Below are 21,020 nucleotides of genomic sequence, written 5' to 3' on the forward strand. Positions count from 1 at the left end.
TTCATCTTCCATCCTGAAGCTTAATTTCGCTGGATACACAATTCTTGGTTGGAACCCATTTTCTTTCAGTGTTTGAAATATGTTATTCCAGGATCTTCTAGCTTTCAGAGTCTGTGTTGAAAGATCAGCTGTTATCCTGATTGGCTTACCCCTAAATGTAATCTGCTTCCTTTCTCTTGTAGCTTTTAAAATTCTCTCCTTATTCTGTATGTTGGGCATCTTCATTATAATGTGTCTAGGTGTGGATCTCTTATGATTTTGCACATTCGGCGTCCTGTAGGCTTCTAGGATTTGGGATTCTGTCTCATTCTTCAAGTCTGGGAAGTTTTCTCGTATTATTTCATTGAATAGACTGCTCATTCCTTTGGTTTGGAGCTCTGTACCTTCCTGTATCCCAATGACTCTTAAGTTTGGTCTCTTAATGTTATCCCATATTTCTTGGATGTTCTGCTCATGGTTTCTTAACAGTCTTGCTGAGCTGTCTATGTTCTTTTCCAGTTGAAATACTTTGTCTTCATTGTCTGATGTTCTATCTTCTAAGTGTTCTACTCTGCTGGTAGTATTCTCCATTGAGTTTTTAAGTTGGTTTATTGCTTCCTGCATTTCTAGGATTTCTGTTTGTTTGTTTTTTATAACCTCTATCTCCCTGTATAGTTGATCCTTTGCTTCCTGGATTTGTTTGTGTAATTCATTGTCGAAGTGATCTTTCATTGTCTGATTTTGCTGTCTAATGTCTTCCTTGAGACTCCAGATCATCTGAAGCATGTATATCCTGAATTCTTTATCTGACATTCCATCTGCTGCAGATATTACCTCTTCTAACGTTGAGTTGACCTGCATTGCTTGTGGTCCTTTCTTTCCTTGTCTTTTCATACTGCTCGCGTTTCTTTCTGCTTGGTGAAACTGTTGTGTTATTGAATTTTCCCCCTATATATTTATATTGCTCTTGTATAGTTGCAAAGTCTCCCTTGCAGGGGCAGGCGGCAGCTGTGCTCCTCCTCCAATTGGGGTGATCTGTCTATCACGCCGGCGGGTCGCAGGGCCCCTTCTCCAGGTCGCGTGGTCTGCCTACCTTGCGGGCAACGGCTAGGCCCCTCCTCCAATAGGGGTGATCTGTCTACCACGCTGGTGGGCCGCTGGGCCTGTTCTCCAGGTTGCAGGTCTGCCTACCTTGCAGGCGCTGGAGGCGGCTATGCCCCTCCTCCAATTGGGGTGATCTTTCAACTAGGCCGGCGGGCCGCTGGGCCCCTTCTCCGGGACACACGGTCTGCCTCCCTTGCGGGCGGCAGCTGGGCCCTTCCTCCAATTGGGGTGATGTGTCTACCACGCCGGCGGGCTGCTGGGCCTGTTTTGCCGGTTGGTCGCAGGTTTGCCTACCTTGCAGGCACGGGCGGCGGCTCTGCTCTGCCCCTCCTCCAATTGGGGTGACGTGTCTACCCCGCCGGCGGGCCACTGGGCCTGTTCTGCCGGTCGGTCACAGGTCTGCCTAACTTGCAGGTGCGGGCGGCGGCCGTGATGTGGAGTCTTGCTAAGCAAACCCGCCTTCTCTTTCTCTCTGGCTCAAAGGATATCTGAGCCAAGGTGGCAGTACTGGGGCACTTCCGTGGACCTCCCTCATCCCAAAACTTAAAAAAAACCAAGCAACTTTTTTTGATTTCATAATCTTAAACTTCCCTTTTTGTTTTTAATTGTACTTTTTATGTCCTCATTATTTAATTGCTGTGTTTTCTTTGTAGGTCATGGTATAATGTAAAAAATAATAATAAGAAAAAGTCCAAACCAAAATTAAAATTATATAAAAATTATGGCTGCAGATGGACAAGGTCTGAAAGGAGCATTCACACTTTGAAAATGGCTTATTTTGTTGGTGTGTGATTGTATTGAGGGAGAACATTTTAACTCTTTAATTTTAGAATTTGCTTGTGCTTTGGTATTACAGTCAGCTCTCTGTATCTGTGGGTTCTACACCCACGGATTCAACCAATCTTGGATAGAAAATGTTTGGGAAAAAAGTTGTACCTGTACTGAAAACATAGAATAATTTGACATTATTCCCAAAACAATGAAGTCTAACAGCTGTTTACATAGCATGTACATTGTATTAGGTTTGGTAGATAGTCCAGAATGATTTGAAGTATACAGGATGATGTATGGTTATATATAAACACTGTGCTATTTTACATATCAGAGTGTCCACTTTTACTTTAGTGTCCACTTCTGGTATATGTTAGGGGGCCCTGGAACCCCCAGTATAATAAAAAAAAATCCTTCTTCTCTACTAGAATTGAATTTCTCTTTACTGTTTATAATTCATGATAGGTTCTTCGTCAAGTTGTTTTGCACTAAATATTTAGGGCAATCACATCATTTTTATCCAGGAAAAGTAATTAACATTTAATTTTTAAAATTTATTTATTTAAAAAAAAATTTTTTAGACGTTGATGGACCTTTATTTTATTCATTTATTTATATGTGGTACTGAGAATCGAACCCAGTGTCTCTTACATGCTAGGCAAGTGCACTACTGAGAAACTGATGTGACTTCATTTTTGAGAAACCAGCCTCTACCTCAGAGCAAAGCTTGTCCAAGGAAGTGGGCGTGGCCCTTATCCTTGGAAAAACCCACAGAGCACTCCTAGGTGCATCCCCACCCTGGTGAGTTGTTTGTCTGCAAATAACAGGAGAGATCTGTGCCCAGGTGTCCCTGACTTAGTCAGGCTAGGTGAGGACCCATAGCAACCCCCTAGCAACCACCGATCAGCATGAGATAGGAAAATACCTGGGATGCCTGATGACCCTCCGAGTAGTTTATGGTGGTTGATAACATGTTGGGAAACCATATATTTCAGCATGAACACCCCTCGTGGCTTAAACCAAACAGTTCAAACGAATCCCGCTCTTGTACTAACCAATCACCCTTATCCAACTTGTTCCCGCCAGTGAATGTGCTAATCATGTTTTAGAGTTGTTTTATGATTTTTCCGCATTGTGTGATGATTTGCTAAGAGATGCTATGATGTATGTGAAGTCCCTGCCTTCCCCAAAGAGTGTACAAAACTGCTGCGAACCCTGGGCTCGGGGCCTGTCAGCGTCACCATTTGCTGTGTGCGCTTGGAGGACCGAGCTAGCTCCCAATAAACACCTCTTTTGCTGCTTACGTCAATCTTGGTCTCTGGTGGTCTCTTGGGGGTTCTGAACTCGAGCATATCACTACCACTGAGCCACAATCCCAGCCCCAATTTTTTAAATTTAAATTAAAAAAATTAAATTAGCATTTTATTTTTAAAACATTTTCTTTGTTTCTTCCAAACATTTGATAATCCCTGATTTTGAGATATTACTAGCCATTGATGTTTGTTTGCAAAATGGTAATAATCTCATTTCATTATTCCACTTTTTGTTTATGGCTGAATACTTCTATTAAGAGATACTTATTTTTCATCGTTTATTTAGTTATCTTTAGGTGAAGTTCCTCCAGGAAAGACAAATAAGAGTTTTCTGGAATCCACCAGAGGCTCTTGTGTTAGCTTCCTATTGCTGGTGCAGCAGGTTACCATGAACTTGGTGACTTAGCAATAAAGAGTTAAAATCTTAACAGTTCTGAAGTCAAGTCTGAATGAGGTCTCGTTAAGTAAGGCCGGGTAGGGCTTAGGCTCCTCCTGAGGGCTGCAGGGCACCCTGACCTCTTGGTCTTGTCCAGGTTCTAGAGACGCCTGGTTTCTAGTCCCACAACCCCTTTTCATCTTCATGGCCAGCAGTGATTGGCGGGGTCTTTTCTGCTTTCTTCTTTCACTTTTAAGGATCTTTATGGTCCTGTTGCGCCCACCTGGGCAATCCAGGGTAGCATTTCTATTTTAAGGTCAGCTGATTTGGAACCTTATTCCATTATCTTTATTTCTTTTGCCATGTGGGAGTTAGGATGTGAACATCTTTGGGAGAAGGGGGCTATTATTCTGTCTACCAGATTTATGGAAGGCCTTTTTAAAAAGCATCATAAATTCATGGATTTTTTTGATTTTTTTTTTTTTTTAATTCTGGAGATTGAACCTAGAGCCTCGTGTAAGCTAGGTCCTCTGCCACTGAGCTACACCCTCAGTCCAGACTTTTGGATTTTTGATATATGAATTAATTGTAATTATCTTTTTAAAAATTCTAATTTTTCTATTCTTGGACAATAGAATTAGCTTTTTCTAGTTGGTTCCTGAGTTCCTTGGACAGGAATCCTGTAGTCTTGAGAGTGTGCATAAGAATTACTTGAAGGGCTTGTGAAAACACAGATTGGTGGGCCTTCCTACATCAGAGGTTTTGGCTTAATAGATCTGAAGTGGGATCCTGAAGTGGGGATATTTGGTTGTCTCATGATGCTAATTTTGTTGCTTTAGGAACAATTTTGAGAACTTCTGCTTTAAGGAACTCTGGTAGAGATTACAGTCTGGATACCAGGGAGGACACTGATGCTGGCCTTATTCAGTGGAAGGAAGGAAGTAAAATATAAGTTTACTGAGATTCAAATTTAAATTTAGAGTTACGAGTTTTAGCCTTTAAGTTTGTGTTCATTCTTATGCTTTTTATGAGATTAATAATTACTTATTTAATAAATATATATTATATACATATATCTAACTTCAGCATACCGCTATCAAGATTATGACTTACAACAAGATGAATGAAAATAGTTTTAAGATTTTTTGCAGCCCCTTTTGTCTTTAGAGTAAAGTATCCCACCGGGGACCCACAAATTACTCTGCATTGAAGTTATTAAAATAATTCCTGTATGTTTGCTTAGCTAATCAACTCAATACCAAATTAGATTGGTTCTTTTGTTTGCACTGTTTTTAGTTTTAGGGGATTTTTATTTTCTTTTTAACATAATTCTGTAAACATTTAAATGGTTCCAACATCACATCTGTAGAATGAGTTCTAGCCTCTATTTCTGCTCTTCTACCTTGTTCTCTCTACCGTATAGGCAACTACCATTTAATTTGTTTTATGGTTAAATAAATGGTAGTATGCTGTCCATACTTATTTCTCTTGGGTTCTCCTCTCTCCCCTCACCCCTACTTAATATATTCTGAGGGTTTCTTTAGGGCAGTATATTTGTAGAGAGAGTTCCATTCCTTTTTCTTTATAGCTCAAGTGTGCCCCATTATAAGAACACGCCATAGTTGATTCCTCTATTGTGGACACTTGGGTTTTATAGCCTTTTGCTATTATGAATTGTGCTTCAATATTACAAATAGTACATATTTTAAGGTAGTCACGATTGTACTATAAACTGCCTTTTTTCATTTTTAACTCTATAACATGATAATTTCCCATATTATAGTCTTTATAAATAGTTCCATATTATAAATTCTTTGTAAATAGTATTAAGAAACTTTTTTTCCTGATTATGAAAGTAATACAAGATTACCTAGATTTTAGGAACTCAGAAGAAAAAAGGGTAAAACTGAAAAACACCTCCCTCCCTCCATGTAGGTGCACTGTTAATAATTTTTATATGTTCCCTGAGGACCTTGCAGCATTTGTGTAAACATCGAAAACAGCATCATGTTGTACATACAGTTTGGAATTCTGGTTTGATATTACTCATAATTGTGCTTTTTCTATTCCATACTGTTTTAATTTTCTCATTATTACTTCTCTGTTGTTGGCTCCAGTTTCTTTCTGGTTTTTCAGCATTGTAAATAATATTGTGATAAATATATGTGCACAAAACTGTTTCTAAATTTCAGATATTCTTAAAGTTGGCTTTTGTAAGATTCTGGATGAGCAGGAAATACACATTGGTTAAATACATCAATTAGCTTGTTTTCTTATAGTGATAATTTGGCAAGTCCAGTGGGTAAGAGATTCTTACCTCAAAATTTTTATCAAATAAATTTCATTTTTTAAATTTTTCTCCTGGTAGGACCTGAGAAATGAAGTTGAAAAATTATGCAATGAAGTCAATGAAAGAGAGAAAGCAGTGGAGAATTGCTACAAGAGTCTTTTAAGTGAAAGCAATAACAAATTGCCTGGTCAAGAGCAAGTAATCAGACATCTGATAGAGAGTGCCAGTCAAAAGGACCCGCTGCTTCAGGTACTGCGACTTTTTTTTTTTTCTTTTTTCTTTTAATCTTTTGATTTAGCATGGTTTTTAGGAACTGTTTTCTAGGAACTGTTATGATTATAGTTTTCATTGTTCTGTCTCAGAGAACTTTAGGTGTCATTTATGTCATTTGAGCCTCAGCCATGAGGAGAGTAAGAGAAACAGGAAGCTCAGAGAGGAGAACAACTTGTCCTGGGTCATCTGATGAGTGGTAGAGCCCTGGCCTGTTTTTCTCTAGTGGGTACTTGCTGTTCCTTATTTGGGCCATGCCTCTTCACTACTCTGGACGACTTCTTTAAATGACTCCTTTTGGTCTTGGAATATATTTCTTGGGTAATGTAGTGAATTTTTCAGACTCAACACAGACTTATAGAACCATGGGAGGTTGAACATGAGTGTTTAATTCTGCTTCCTACTAAAATCTCACTAAAATAGCCGTGAAGGAAGAAGAAGGTATAAAACCCACAATAACTAACGAGGACAGTGGGAGCAGGTACAATAGCCATTGTGAGTCGGCATGAAAAATTTGGAGGATAAGTGGGTGGGCAAGTGGGAATTGCAGTAGGACTCAGCATTTGTTACCAGGCTATATACCTTGGGATGAAAGCCAAGAGAAGCAAGCCGATTTATATCGTGGCCCCAGGAAGGCTTAGTAGGTGCTGGATGCAGTGGTACCTTTGAAATGGGAGATCATGCTGGAATACCAAGCAGTTCTAGGTGATCCTCCTCTTCTCAGCAGCAGCACATGTGTGGAGACCTTAAACCAGATAAACTCTGGCCCTGAGCCACCAGATGCAACTGGGAGCAGGAGTGGGTTTTAGGGATCAGAGTGGGAGGGAGTAGAAGTGTACACACCAAGACCAGAGGTTCCTCTCAGGGGAGAAGTGACATAAGCTGCTGGCAGCTGACATCACACTGAGGACACCATTGACATGTCCTTTCCACACTCACAGAGCTCTGAGCACTTTTGTCTGTGAAAAGTAGGTAGACAGCCTGAGTTCATCAGACAGGTGAAAGTGTTTGAGAAGAAAGACAAAAAGGCCCAGACAGAACATAGGTGCACAGAGGAGATGGAAACAAGGCAAAGTTGGCCAGCTTTTAAAAATCCCCCAAATTAACACTATAGCCAAGGTATATAGAGCTCAGTGGTAGAGTGCTTGTCTAGCATGAGTGAGGCTCTGGGTTTGATCCCCAGCACCATAAAACACTACCACCAACAAAAATCAACCCACCAAATTATCCCTATTAAATGATTAGATAAGAAATGAAACTGGGATATGATATAAAAGAGATCTAGAAAAGAAGAATGACCTGTTGGAAATTCAAAGTATGATTGTAGATATAAAACATTTAATAGAAGAGTTAGTTATGTTACTTATGAGTTTCTTACGAAAAAAAATAGAAGAGTTGGAAAAGTTGGAAGATAAGTCTTCTAGAAAATAGAATCACACTGACAAAAACATGGGCAAAAGGGAGAGAAAAGTTAAGAAAATCAGAGACATGGCTCAAGGGGTCCAAAAATATGGACTAATGGAAGTTCCAGGAGACACAGCAGGGAAAGCTGAGGAGGGAAGATTTCCAAGAAATGGGAGACCATGTCCCAGATTGGGGCCAGGTCTTCTACAATGCAAGGGCTTGCTCCATTTCTCTCACGGGGAATGAGAGAAAACCCGTACTCCAGGGCAGATCATTGTGAAATTTCAGAACACAGGAATAGAGAGAGGACCTGAAAGGCATCCAGAGAGAGGAAAATACAGGGCACCTAAAAAGGATGGGCTCAGATGACATCAGAATTCCCAACAGTACCCGTGGACACTGGAAGACAGAGGAAAAGTTATGAGCACTCTGTCCTCAACCGTGCTGTCAGCAAGTGTAAACGTGGAAGAAAGGTATTTTCAGATGTTCAGTTTTGTCTTCAGTTGTTGGCCTCTTGAGTGCTCTTTGCAAAAAGCTCTTGGAGGCTGATTCTGTACAAAGAAGGGAATAACCCAAAAGAAAGAGATGTTGGACCCAAAAAGGAGGAAATCCACTTGGAATGTTGTGAAGGGGAGTCCCAAGGTCACAGCTGAGCTGCCTATGTGGAGAGCTCAGGTTTGGGCTGTTGAGGGCTAGAGTTTCAGCTGGGCTTCTCCAGAAACTAACAAGGAACTGATCAGTTACCTGATGTGTTTGACTTCATTGAGTGAAATTTTTATGTTCTTTTAGAAAGTTTGGAGATAAATTTACATTTAGTATATAATTTAATTTTATGGATTAAGTAAACAAATAGAATAAGATAATTATTAATTCCAAGAAAGCAAAGAATTGAACATGAATGGAAATGAAATCATGGAGTGCTGTACACTGAGCCATATTTGTGTGGCTATGATAATATAAATGTGGGGTGCATGCCTGTAATCCTAGCGGCTTGGGAGGCTGAGGCTATCTGTAAATAAAATATAAAAAAGGGCTGTGGATGTGGCTTGATGTAAGGCGCCCCTGGGTTCAATCCCTGGTATAGATGATGATGATGATGATGATGATGATATAACTAAAGATAAACTTGAGATGCAGATGATGTAAGAGCTAAATTTTTAAACCTCTATGATAGGAACCTATAGATACAATCAGAACTTAAGAAATCAAGAATGTGAAGGTAAAGAATGTAATCTAGAAATGTGGAAATAAATAGGAGAAGGAGATGAGGAGTTGCAGGTGTTTTTCTTTCTGGGTGTGGGGCTTCAAGACGAGAAGTGGGGAGGTCAGGCATTGCTGTTTTCCAGTTAAGCCTTATAGTGCTGTTTGAGTGTGAAACTACATGTGTATAATTGGACTTAAAAAATGAAAGTGGAAAGTGTGATTCAAGCACAGCTGTGTTAAGGCAATTCTAGAAAGTCAGCGCTCATTGTTTGATTCTTCCTAGTACAGTTCAATGGTTTCTTATGAAGACTTGCCTCTGCTTCTTTCTTTGCGTTCAGCTACTGTCTCTGTTTGGCATGATAAATTAGTTCTGCTAGGGGCTTAGGAGCAAGATATGGTTCCTTCCCTTAATTTCCCACAGGGAAAGAACAGAGCCCTAGTTTGGAGCCATGAGTCTTTAAATGCTTGGTAATAAGTTCTGTGCTTGAACTTGGCCAAAGACCAGAGTAATGTCCTATCCAGTTGTTGGATTCAGGTCTCCTGAAGGAGTCAGGGAGAGGAATTTATTGTGTGTCGTCAAGAAAGAGCCTTTTGTGTGTGGCCAGACTCTACTGCCATATTTGTAGTTTTTTTTTTTTTTTTCTTCCCGAAAGTCAGATCTCCTTGTGGATATGGTCAGCTCAAGTTTTGTCAAAATTTATTATGTTTCAAGATAGACTTGGCTGGATTTTAATATACCAGTCCTCTGTTCACCCAGTAGGCTGGCAGGATAGGAAGCAGATCCGGGATCACACCTGAGCGGGGCAGGCCCAGGACTGGGACTGTTTCTCTTGGGACAGAGCCTGGACCTTTTCTTCCACACCCGCTAAAGGACACTCACTGTGGTGGCAAGCCTGAAGGTTCCTAGCCCCTGGCGCCAACCTCGGCTCTGCCTTGCCACCAGTCTGCTTTTCTCTAAGTTGTAATAACGTGGAAATGGAGTTGCATTACGGTTTTATAATTGCCTAATATTTTGAAATGATGGAAATTATTTAGGGGACATGTGAGTATCATGACAAAATAAAAAATCTTCCCCTACAGGGTTTAGGACAATCTCTTAATATTTTTTCTTGATGAAAACTTTCTTATGATTTGTTTCATTTCCTTAGAAATTCAATGAAAAAGATTTGGAAGCAGTACAGCAGAACCGGTATTTAATGACTGCCAAGGATCTTGAGTTCAGGAGCGAAGGCTTAATAACAGAAAAGTGCTCTTCTCAACAGTCACCAGGCAGCAAGCTCATCTTCTCTCAGGTAAGCTTGACTGAAATTGGATGTTCACATGCGAATGTATTCATATTCTCTTCTGAAACGTATTTGATAACTCCTCGGATCTAGCGATCCTCAGATGTCTTCTTGCTGATAATTGAGCTTATGACAGGCAGGACAGGGGGTTCTCTGTCTAGCCACCCTCAGATTAGCATTCTCCAGCTGAGCGTTTGTATTTGCCCTGCACACAAAACTGAGAATTGGCAGCTTGTTAAGAGAGGAGCCTCACATTTGCTCTATTGGGGTCACCTCTCAAGAACTGTGTGGTCCCAAACGTCTGGGGGATTCTTCTGTTGAAATGCATGTGAAGAGTGCCCCAGCAGGTGGACCACTCTTATCTAGCCCCAGATTATTTCGGGTCTCATTTTTTCCATCTCCAGTAGCAGCATTTGCTACAGATTCCTGCAGATACCCTCTGTGTTCCTTTCTAACTGGGGGGCTTTTCCCTCCCTGTTTACCTGCTAACTCCTGAGGGTTCCTGCAGATGTTGCCCTTCTATCTCCCTCCCTGTGGGCCCTGCTGAGAGGGGAGCCTCCTCTCTCTGGCCCACAGCCCTGTCCAGGCCCTTGCAATGTGGCACGTGCTCCTCATGTAGATCCCACCTTTCTGCTTCCCCTCACTTGAACCCCAGTGCAGCACCAGGGCCAGGTACTTTGCGGGTGGCAATTGGCACTCATCCTTGAATCCCAGCACAGCCCGGTGCCCGGCTCTGAAAATGGTAGTTGAGTGAGTGAATAATGCATCGAGGCAGCCAGACATGGGAAAGCTACGGAGTTGGCTGTATCCAATTTTTTTTTTTTTTAAAAACCTACCTCTAATTAAGTTCATATGTGCAGAAGACAGAAGACTCTTATGCAAATGAGTTCTCTGATGAATGACTCTGATTGTGACTTGTGGTTTTGTGAAGGGTGATTCTCAAAATAATTACAACTGGAACATCAGCCATCAGAACAGACTCAGGCAGTTGGTCTGGAGTGGGGAGATTGAGGCCTGCCTTTTTCCAGGCACCCCCACACCCCACATCCTGGATCAAGGGCAGGTCCCAGGGCAGTGGGGTGGATGGAGTGGATGGGCCTGGGCTCATTTTCCAATGAGTGTAGCAGCATTTCAGTATTTTAGCAGCCAGTACCATCTGGGGCACTGTGTGCCAGCTGTGTCAGACCTGGTCTTGGTGTGTCATTGGCTGAACGTTTAGGATGCTTTCTCACTGTGTGTTTGTCCCTTTACTGCTGTCCTTGAGAGTGTCAGCATGGGGTAGTGGAGTCTTGGGCTGGGCTGGGAATCTGGGGACCTGGATTTCTCTCTGGGCTCTGTCATTCCACATAGGTAGTAACCTTGGGCAAGTCTCATAACTGAGTGTTGGAGGACTAGTATTTTGTGATTTTAACTTGCATTTAGTTATTGGATCTTGACAAAAATTAGCTGGGCGGTTAAAAAGCACATTCACCTGTAATAAGGTGGTCTATTTTGAAACAAAGTCGCAGACAATCTAGTTTTTCGGAGGGACATATCTTTACTAAAATGAATTCATTTAATTATTAAACTTTGCTAATTTGAATCTCATTTTAGTCATGTAAGAAGTGTTGAACAAAATGTTTATAAACTTACTGAATGATTGAGTATTTTCCAACTTAATGTCCCTTATTTTGTCATCTATACATTTTGTTTTTATTTTGTGCTGGATGATATCTGTACCTCAGTAATATCAGATCCAAGTGACATTTAAATTACTGTGCAAAATACCTAAGAATTTTAGTAAAGATTTTAATTCTGTTCTTCAAGACTAATTGAAAAATGTAAAATGTAGATAAAGAATTATAAATTATCACTTAAGAATTGTAAATCTGTAGGTGTCAATTTAAGAAATCCAGCTCTTGCAGCTTTATATATATTTTTTTCTTTCCAAGAGAAGTATGCTTTTCAGATTGTAGTCCTTTCTTTGTAGAAAATGTGGATTTTTTCCTGCTACGCCCTTGGTTGTTTTGTGTTGACCTAGGAATTATCCTCTGCCCATTTCTACCAAAAGCCTGAAGCTATTATGATGTCTCCATAGTCTCTGGGTAGTCTGTTTTCCTTCTAATCGTTGTGTGATCCCGAGAATTAATGCTAGATGATCACGGAATTGAAGGAGAGAGAATAAAACACACTGACCATATTTGACTTGCTACCACCAGAGATTTGTAGCTTGGTTATTAACGTGGTTGGGACATCGGTGGTGAATTTTCTTAAGTATTAAAATAAATGTCTTTGTTGCAGGGCTGTGACCTAGCTACTAGAAACCATCTATCTACGAGGCCCCTAAATTGCCCTGATTACCAAGAAGTGATCCATTAGGCTTTCTTTACATGTCTGCTGCCTCCTCAGAGTGTGGTCTGCACATGACATGTATTTCCTTCAAGTCGTTAAGAAAATGGTGGCAGTACAAAGTGCCCACTTTGGTGTCAGAATGCCAGTGCTGCTACTTAGTAGCTCCGTGACTTCAGGCAGGTTGCTTAGTCTTTCTGAAATGCACCTGTGTAATCTGGGAAGTGGGGAATTGCGTGCCTTCCTCTGAGAGTATTAGAAGTAGTGTAAGAGAGGAGGTAAAGGTTTTGGGGTTATAAGCTGTGGAAGCCCACATTGAGTAGTTTGAGGAAAACATCAGTGTAAGGGGGTCCCAGCTGGGCAGGACTAGAGGCTCTCCCAGACTCCAGGCAGGGGTTGAGCAGCTACAGCTGGGGAGGGTAAGAACCAGGACAGTCCCTTGGACCTTGAGGACAGAAGTCATGGGCTCTGGAGCTCTGCTTTTGACTTTGATCCTGTGACTCCAGATGTCTGGTGTCTTGGAATTCTTGGAATTTCCTAGTCCTCCAGGGCCCAGGACCTGTCACAATGGAGTGGTGTCTTCCTAGGACTTGCTTCCCAGTTTTTAGGGACATTCTTAGGCAAGGCAGGGGAGTGTGCCATCACTCCAAGGGCTGCGGAGGAAGTGCAGCAGGGTCAGACACAGTAGCTGTGAGATGGCGACAAGCCTTCTCTGTGCAAAGGGCCTGGTGGGGTGGGGCAGCTCCCCTGAGTGGCCTAGCCCTGCCTTTGAGCCTGGGCACTCTGCTGGGTCGTCAGCTCTGCAGAGGGAGCCCAATGACTTCATTCTAATGGGGTATGATTCTACGTGGGGAATAGGTGATTGATGAAATGGGACCCAAATGGCTCTGAAGAGTTCATTTATTTAACATGGGTGAGCAATTTGCTTCTAGGAAGACGTTGACTCACCCTGACTTCCATTATGCAAAATACCCACAGGAAACTCTGCTCTTAAAATTCACATCAGTTCCTGTGTTTCTCTCTTACCTTTTTAATCATCAGCTCAGCAAGTATTTGTGATAGCATTTGATTTGTAGCAGACACTGTGCCTGGCTTGGGACAGTGCTGCTGGCAAGTCATCCTGACAGCGAGCAGGTGATGGCACACTAGCTCTGGGTTGCAGGTGAGCCTGCGTGCCCTTGCAGTTGGAGAGTTTCCTAGTGAGATTGGCCCTGGGAGATCCCGAGAGGCCCTGAGTGTGTCAGTGTGCAGTGGCAATTGATGCGCTGTCTCTCCTTAAAGGCAGGAGGGGGATGAGGGCAGGAGCTGAGGAGAGTGGTGGCTTGTGAACCCTGGTGAGGGTTGGGAGTGGCCTCTAGGAAGAAGGGAGGGAGGGAGCTGAGCAGGGCAATTGGGCCCTGCTGGGGCAGTGGCTGGTCCCCCTCTGTGGCTTAGAGCCCAGGTTTCAGATATCGAGTTAAGAGATAAAGTCCAGGGCTTGGATTTTTTCACTGGACACTCCATCCACCAGAAATCCACATTTCCTGATCTTTTTTTCCTAGCCCTTCTTGGTTGGCTTTGAAGTTATATATGTGCACAAACTCCAACTGAACCTATATTAGCTGACTGGACTGGAACAAGTTAACTCTGTTCCCTGAGAAGCAGTTCCATCATCCAAAAAATGGGGAAATGAATGTAGTCCTTTCAGCATTGTGATCAGAGATAAGATCTTTCAAGTATGGAGCACAACACTTGGGGCCTGGGGACTAGTTACAGATGGCATTTATGAAGTGTTGACTGCACGCAGCCTGGTATCATTCTGTGAGGTTCATATAGATTTAATTCATTTGATCTTCTTAACAACCCCATGTGCTTTAAAGAATTATTGCTTCATTTGGATATTGAAGCACAGAGAGGTTGAGAAACTTGCTCAAGATCACACACTTAATAACCATCACTTCCCCTCTTATTAGGTGCTCCAGAAGCAGTAGGTTTTCTTATTTTGTCACTATCTTTTCTTTTTCTTTGACTGTCTTTCACGTGGTCTAAGTAAGGGCGGGGCAGTGATGGGTGGGCCAAAGAGCACAGGCCCTGGAGTAAGCCCTGAATCAGGACCCTGACCTTGGGTTGGGCATCCTGTTAGTTTTCTTTCATTGGTGAGAGAGTCCCACATGATGCTGTTGTGTTCAGAAGGCATTGAGGAGCCCCTGGAACTGGTTTATGGCATAATTTACAGAAGGGCCTGGCATTTCTGTCGGGCTGGTGACTGACTTGTCAGGACCAGCCTGGTGGCTTAGCCTTGCAGACCGTCAACGGCAGGAGCTGCCTTGGCCTTGTCTTGTTGGGCTGGAAGCACAGTGGGGTTCTCTTGGGCCCAGGCTCTCTTCTCTTTGCTCCTCTGCATCCCTTTGGTGGCCTAACTAAAGCCGAGGACCCCCCTCCATGAAAACACTACATGCACAAATTATATGCAGAGAGTTATGAAGGGAACCAAATATTCTTAAGTCCAGTTTTCAAAATATCAAAAATTATGCTATGGAAGTGATACTTTTATTCTTGTGTTAAATAACACGGTCTAGTGGTGAGTACAGTGACTGCTGTAGCTTTGAAGTGGTGATGATAATTTTTTTCAGTGCTGGGAATGGAATCCAAGGCCTCGCACATGCTAAGCAGGCACTCCCCCACCGAGTCACACCCCTGGTCCCAAGAATGAATATTTTGAGGTATCAGTGATACGTACAAAACAAGTGTATTAACTGTAGTTTTTTTAATGATAAAGTTGTAGGAATGACACACGCCTGGTCATTGTTTGGAGCAATAGCAGTGTTCCTTAGCTCGTAATTGAATTTCAGCTGAGGCTAATAGAAATGAAGATAGAATTTTTTTTTTTCCTGATCACATTCTTGCGACCCTTGAATTTTAGTGAGGTGTGATCTGCTGTCCTGGATGGTGTCTTGAATTCAGGAGGAAACCTAGGTCAATGTGAGCTACAGATGCTGTGGGCAGCCTGTTTCTCTGTTGACTAAGAGCTCTCGTCAGCACTTGGAGGGCACCCAGCTTGTCCCCAGTGCTGTGGATGCTGTACCCATTAACTTTATTTATTTCAACATTCTTTTTTTTTTCCCCATGGTAGTGCGGTCTTGGTGTGTTGTCCATGATGGCCTCAAACTTGTGATCCTCCTGCCTCGACCTCTAAGCAGGTGACTTTATAGGTGTGCAACTCCTATAAAGAAATGTTTTCACATTGGTAGAAAAGTCACATGATTAAAGGATTATATTTTTTTCTGAGTCATCTGAGAGAAAGTTGCCCAATGGAGTCCTGTCGCCTGTGGACACTTCAGTGTGCATTTCCTGTAAACAAAGACATTCAGCCCGCCCACCTCAGCCAGGAAGTCAGCCCAGACCCATCCTCTCTTCCAGTCATCAGACTCCATTGTATTTAACACACTGTCTCAATCGCGCCCTTTGCAGCAGGAAGGTGTGTGTGCTTCTGTGTCAGTGTCACGCCTTGAGTCTCAGCCTGGATTCTCTAGTCTGTCCTGTGGTTCCTCAGCCTTTCCTCGGCTCTCTGACCTTGATACCCTGGAAGTGTCAGGTCGGCCCTGTCGTAAGATGCCCTTCAGTTTGGGTGTGCCTGATGTCTCTGTGGTGACTGGGGCGACAGGGGTTCTGGCTATGTGTCTTTGGCAGGAATGGTGCAGTGGCCATGCTGTGCTCTTCTCATGGCATCCTGTCCCATGGTACGCAATTTCCGTTTGTTCCTTTGCTAGCCAGGCTGACTTTTCGAGTTTGGGAAGGTGGTGTCTGCCACTCTTCTTGACTGGTGGTTGCTCTTTTTTTTCTTTTATTAAATAGATGTTTTGCGTCTGTGTAAATATCCTGATCTCCTACTGGTTTTAGATTCTTTTTTGTTTCTTAGTTGAATTATTTATTACCACCATGGCGGCCAATGGTGATTTTTCTAATCCATTGTTCTTTCTACACATTATCATTTTATTGTAATGAACAGTCTTCTCCTGTATTCATTCTTGTTAGTGTGGATTTATGAATTCATATTTTATTCAGTGGGTTCTAATCCATTACTGTCATCCTTTATCTTGATGTTCACATTGTCCCAGGTTTGATTGGCTGGTGGGAGCCTCTCCTCTTTTGTTTTTTTGATACTGGGAATTTGAGCCAGGGGTGCTCTATCACTGAGCTACATCCCCCAGTCCTTTTTATTTTTTATTTTGAGGCAGGGTCTAGCTAAGTTGCCATCCTCCTGCCTCAGCCTCCCGAATCACTGGGATTACAGGTGGGTGCCACTGCGACTAGTTTTGGGGACCTTTTCAAATGGGCCACTGTTTTCTTTTGACAGCATTGCAATACTATTTAAGCAGTTCTTTTCTTGAAACTTCTTTTTGTAAGTTTTATTGAAGTATCATTGACAAATTAGAGTGATATGTTTAAAGGTCTACTCCCAGTGCTACTCAGTTGACCTCTGTACTTGGTACTCTTTAGGCTTGGGTTTGTGAGTTTCTCTTCTTTGAAGCAAGAGCAGGTGCAGCAAGGCATTCTTGTAGTGTTTTGGAAACAATGGCCAGCAGCCCCGAGGAGTCACGGGTTGATCAAGGGTGAATCAGGTGGCTGAGGAGTCTTTCATAACAGCTTCTGGGTGTTTGAAGCACAGCTTTGAGCTTCTAGGTAAATATATTAGTCAGATTCATGTCACTGTAATAAAGCACCTGAAGTGACTAACCTGTAAAGATAAAAGGCTCAGAGGTCTAGAAGTTCTAGTCAAAGACAGAGTGGAGGCATTGCATTGGGCCTCACTGGAGTAGGTATGTTGGTGGGCCGTGGCAGGGAGTGTGTGGAGGAACAAACTGCTCACCTCCTGGCCAGGAAGCCAAAGAGAGAAAGAAGTGGTTGGGGGTGCCACAATTCCCCTCTCGGGCACACCCACAATAACCTGAGGACCCCAGACCAGGCACCACTCTCAAAGGTTCCACCACCTCTAAGTAGCACCACCGTGGGGACCAAGCCTCTCACACACTGGGCTTTTGGGGTACACGGCAGATGTGTGCTGTAGCAGGCAGCGAGAGGCAGGCATTCCCTGCTCCTCCTGCAGGTGGTGCTGTGTGACTGTGGCCTGAACCAGAGCCTGGCCAGGGCTTCACCTTTGTGTGATTCAAAATAAATAAATAAATAAATAAATAACACACACACACACACACACACACACAACTGGTCACATACGTTGTATAATATAAGGCTGTCTTCTTGAGATCCGTCCCCTAAAGTCAGATGTCCACCATCATTTCCAGGAAAAGGAACAGTCAGACTATGAAAAGCTGATACAGGTCTTACAGCAGGAGCAGGACATCTATGCCCAGCTGGTGAGGTCTCTGCAGGACCCAGACAGGTAAGGCCTTCTATTTGAACATCACACGCCTGTGAGTGTGGGTGAGCATGCACACAGTTTTTGGAAAAGCTGATGGACCCTGAGCCAGAGAAGCTGTCCCAACATGTGCTTAAGAAGTGTACACAGTTGTCAGGTAGTGATTGTCTCCTTACAATACCTGTTATACCTGTTTTCTATCAAGAATTGTCTGATCTTTGGCAACTAAATTAGATTAAAAATATAGTGTTTACTCATATTTCTAAATACTTTATCACATATTTAGAGAGCACTTCCCTGTGTATTATCTCACACGATCTTCACAGCTATACTGTGAGGTAAGTGAAAATGTTCTCCCTATTTCACATGAATCCACTGACGCTAAGAGAGGTTAAGTGGCTTGTCCAAAGTCACACAGGTGTTGTGAGAACTCCGGGACACCAACATGTCTCTGTGTCTTAGAGTGACTTGTGTCTGCAGGATGGCTGAAATGATTTGGTGCCAGTGAGGTGTGGGGAAGAGAGCCAGTTGTGGGCCAGGGGTCTTGGTATAGTCCCGGCTCCCCTGCCCTCTGGTTCGGTGTCCCCAGGCAATTGGCCTGCTCTGGGCCTCTGTTTGCAGGACTGGCCTCAGGGATTTCTTGCATTAAAACCTAGCTCTCTCTCCATGGGAGTGGTTCAGTTGAACGGATGTGACGTCTGGGACTTGTTTCAGAACAGTACAGAAGCAGAGGAAGTAGGTGGGGATGTCAATGGGCGGAACACGGTCAGCCCTGGCTCCCTGCTTGTTGGGACACCGAGTGGGCAGATGAGGAGGAGCTTATCCCATTACTTTGTCTTTTTGTATGTGTCCAAGGTTTTCCATAAGAAGAAGCTAAGAACCGTCACCTCTCTTTCTCTCTCATGATGCCCTTTGCTTTCACCGTGTTGCTGGGCCGTCTCTTCCCGCCTCTGCTGTCCTCTGTCCTCTGTGCTCCTGGCCCCACCTTCCTGCTGTGTCTCCCACTCCTTCTTCAGGAGTAGCTTGAGTGTCAGCCTCGTTGGGTGCCTGGCTGACCCCCAGTTCTGCTGCCCCTCTGCATCTTCTCTCTTGACTGCCTGCCTGATGCGTGGGCGTCTCTGCTGCTCCACCTGCTCTCCTGGTCTGGGAGCTTCCTCAGGACCAGGGGTTCCTCTGCCATCTGCAGCTCCCAGAGCCTGGGAAATGCTCTCTGCAGGAATGTCTGGCCCTAGCACGGATCGTCCAAGTTAGTAGATAATTTCCAGATTTTAAGATCTGAAATGAGTTTGAAAAAACCAAACACATACTGATGAAATTTGGGGCGTAGGCATCTCTGAAAGTGGGCTTTTTCAGGAAACCTCAGCAGCTGGTCTCTTTCACCAGAGGAGGGGTTCAATCATGTGGGGAAACTGCACAAATTTCACTTTAATTGCGCAGCTTCTCTGGGCGGGAGAGGTGCTGTGGGTAGATGTGCTTGCTCTCAAGCCCTCTCCACAGGAATGGCTCCGAGTTTCACAGCCTCTTTCCTAATGAATAAAAACGTGGATGGGACTGCAGTGGGTCAGGGCAGTGGATAACCCATGCTCAAAAGGTTTCTGCACATCTTCAGACTTTGTTTAGGGGTAGCCAGACCTGGTCCACATCTAGCCCTGCCACTCAGCTGCTCTGGGCTCTTGGGAGAGTGTTGTGGAGTGGGGGTGTGGCCTGCTTACCTACCTGCACAGCAGCTCACCCATCTGCTTACCTGCCAAGTGCCTGCTTGCCTTCTACTTCCCACCCACCCACCTACCCACCCTCTTCCTACCCTCCTCCTGCCCACCTACCTTACAAGGTAGTTTGGATACAAGGGATGATAGTGTGTAAATTCCTCATGCTGCCTGACACATAGTAGGTGTTCAGTAAACGTCAACACTTGTTGAGAATAAACACATGGGAAGCTTCCACGTGCCTCAGTACCCCCCATATGCATCAGCTTAGCATCCAGGCCATTTTGGGATCCTCAGCCCTGGGCATATCCAGGAGGAGCCCCCACGTCTAACTCCAGCACTGCTCTCTCTCTGGGAACTGGCAGTGGGGTGGTGGCTGCAGGCCAGGGTGTACTTGGGGTTTACACAGACAGGGAGGAGGAGGCTTGTTGGTTCTTTCACCTTTGCTTTCTATTTTTCAGTGCTCAGATGTGGGCACTTTAGCTCATGTGACAGAAGTGCTCCTTAAGGCCTGTGGTGAAGGGTGATCAGAGCCTGACCCCCTTGGCTTTGTAGCCCAGGCCTCGCAGCCACCCCTGTATCTTGAGGGCTAGTTCAGCGACACTTCCTATAACCAAGGGCTCTCAACCTCAGCAGTACTGGGACTTGGGGCTGGATGGCTTTTTTGTCATGAGGGGCTGCCCTGTGCATTTTAGGGTGTTCAGCAGTATCTCCGGCTGTGTCCCCGGAGCACACTCACTCCCTCAACCTCTTATGGTATCAAACATGCCACCAGGTATTGCAAAATGTCTCCCAGGGGGAGCAAAATCATTTCCAGATGAGAATCCCTCTTGTAACTCATGAGAATCAGAAATTTTGGCTCATAAATATCATCTTTTTTGTGGGAATTGTTGGGGTATGCAGGAGGAAGGAAATGGTGTTTGCCGAGTATCTAGAATGTATTAGGCACCGTGCCAAGCTCTTTCCCATGTAATAGGACTATCATTTAGTCCTCAAAACAGTTCAAAGGAAAGGTATCATCCCCATTTTACAGATGAGGTGTTTGACTGACATGGCCACGGAGGCAAGGTTAAGGTTAGTGGTGGCCTGCTGTTTTGAGCTGGGCTCTCTGACTCCTCCTGCCCACCACCCCTTCTCCGGCCCCCTGCCCCAATCCGGGAGGAAGGTTGCACAGGCTTTTGTTTCTTTCTGAGCAAAGCACTTTTTTCTTCTCACCTTGAGAAACTTCTGGAGCTGGGAAATGACGGGCTCCTGTGTGCACACGGCAGCTGTGTGCTTTTCACCGTGGCAGAGGTGGAAGGGGACCGTGGCAGTTAGCTTTCCCTGGCCCCGATGGCAGGAGCTTTGCTAAAACAGTCTCCCCTTTTCCTCTGGTCAAATGCCTCAGCAGCACAGCCACATCCAAGTGAGTGCTGTGCTCCTCTGGAAGGACTCCCATCAGCTGTACAAATTGATCATCGGGACCGCCAGTCGGGCCCTTGGCCATTCGTGAAGGGTGCCTTGCAGTGAACCGTCTTCAAAGCAGCAAGCATAGAAGATTGGACGGAATGGTTTACTTTCCTTCCAATATGTCTTGATTTGTGTGCAGTTCGAGGGATGGAGCTGGAGAACAGTCTCTGAAGGACCAGTGGGGTGTG

At 44.0% G+C, this 21,020-nt stretch overlaps 1 protein-coding gene and 1 long non-coding RNA gene across 12 annotated transcripts in view; both read left to right on the plus strand.

Moving 5' to 3' along the window:
* The window catches only part of Cdk5rap2 (CDK5 regulatory subunit associated protein 2), a 186,595-nt gene that overhangs the window by 83,327 nt on the left and 82,248 nt on the right, over nt 1-21,020 (plus strand). For all 11 annotated transcript variants that reach the window (XM_015497679.2, XM_015497682.2, XM_015497681.2 and 8 more), the window contains 3 exons: nt 5,912-6,082; nt 9,859-10,002; nt 17,604-17,701. In XM_015497679.2, coding sequence (XP_015353165.1) covers nt 5,912-6,082; nt 9,859-10,002; nt 17,604-17,701 — 413 coding nt within the window. The remainder of the gene's footprint in view (nt 1-5,911; nt 6,083-9,858; nt 10,003-17,603; nt 17,702-21,020) is intronic.
* On the plus strand, nt 16,548-17,496 carry LOC125619664. Its single transcript, XR_007351204.1, has 2 exons — nt 16,548-16,594; nt 16,801-17,496. It is a non-coding gene; the product is annotated as an uncharacterized LOC125619664 (long non-coding RNA).

This window comes from Marmota marmota, unplaced genomic scaffold (assembly GCF_001458135.2).
Source record: "Marmota marmota marmota unplaced genomic scaffold, marMar, whole genome shotgun sequence".
NCBI classification, from domain to species: Eukaryota; Metazoa; Chordata; class Mammalia; order Rodentia; family Sciuridae; genus Marmota; species Marmota marmota.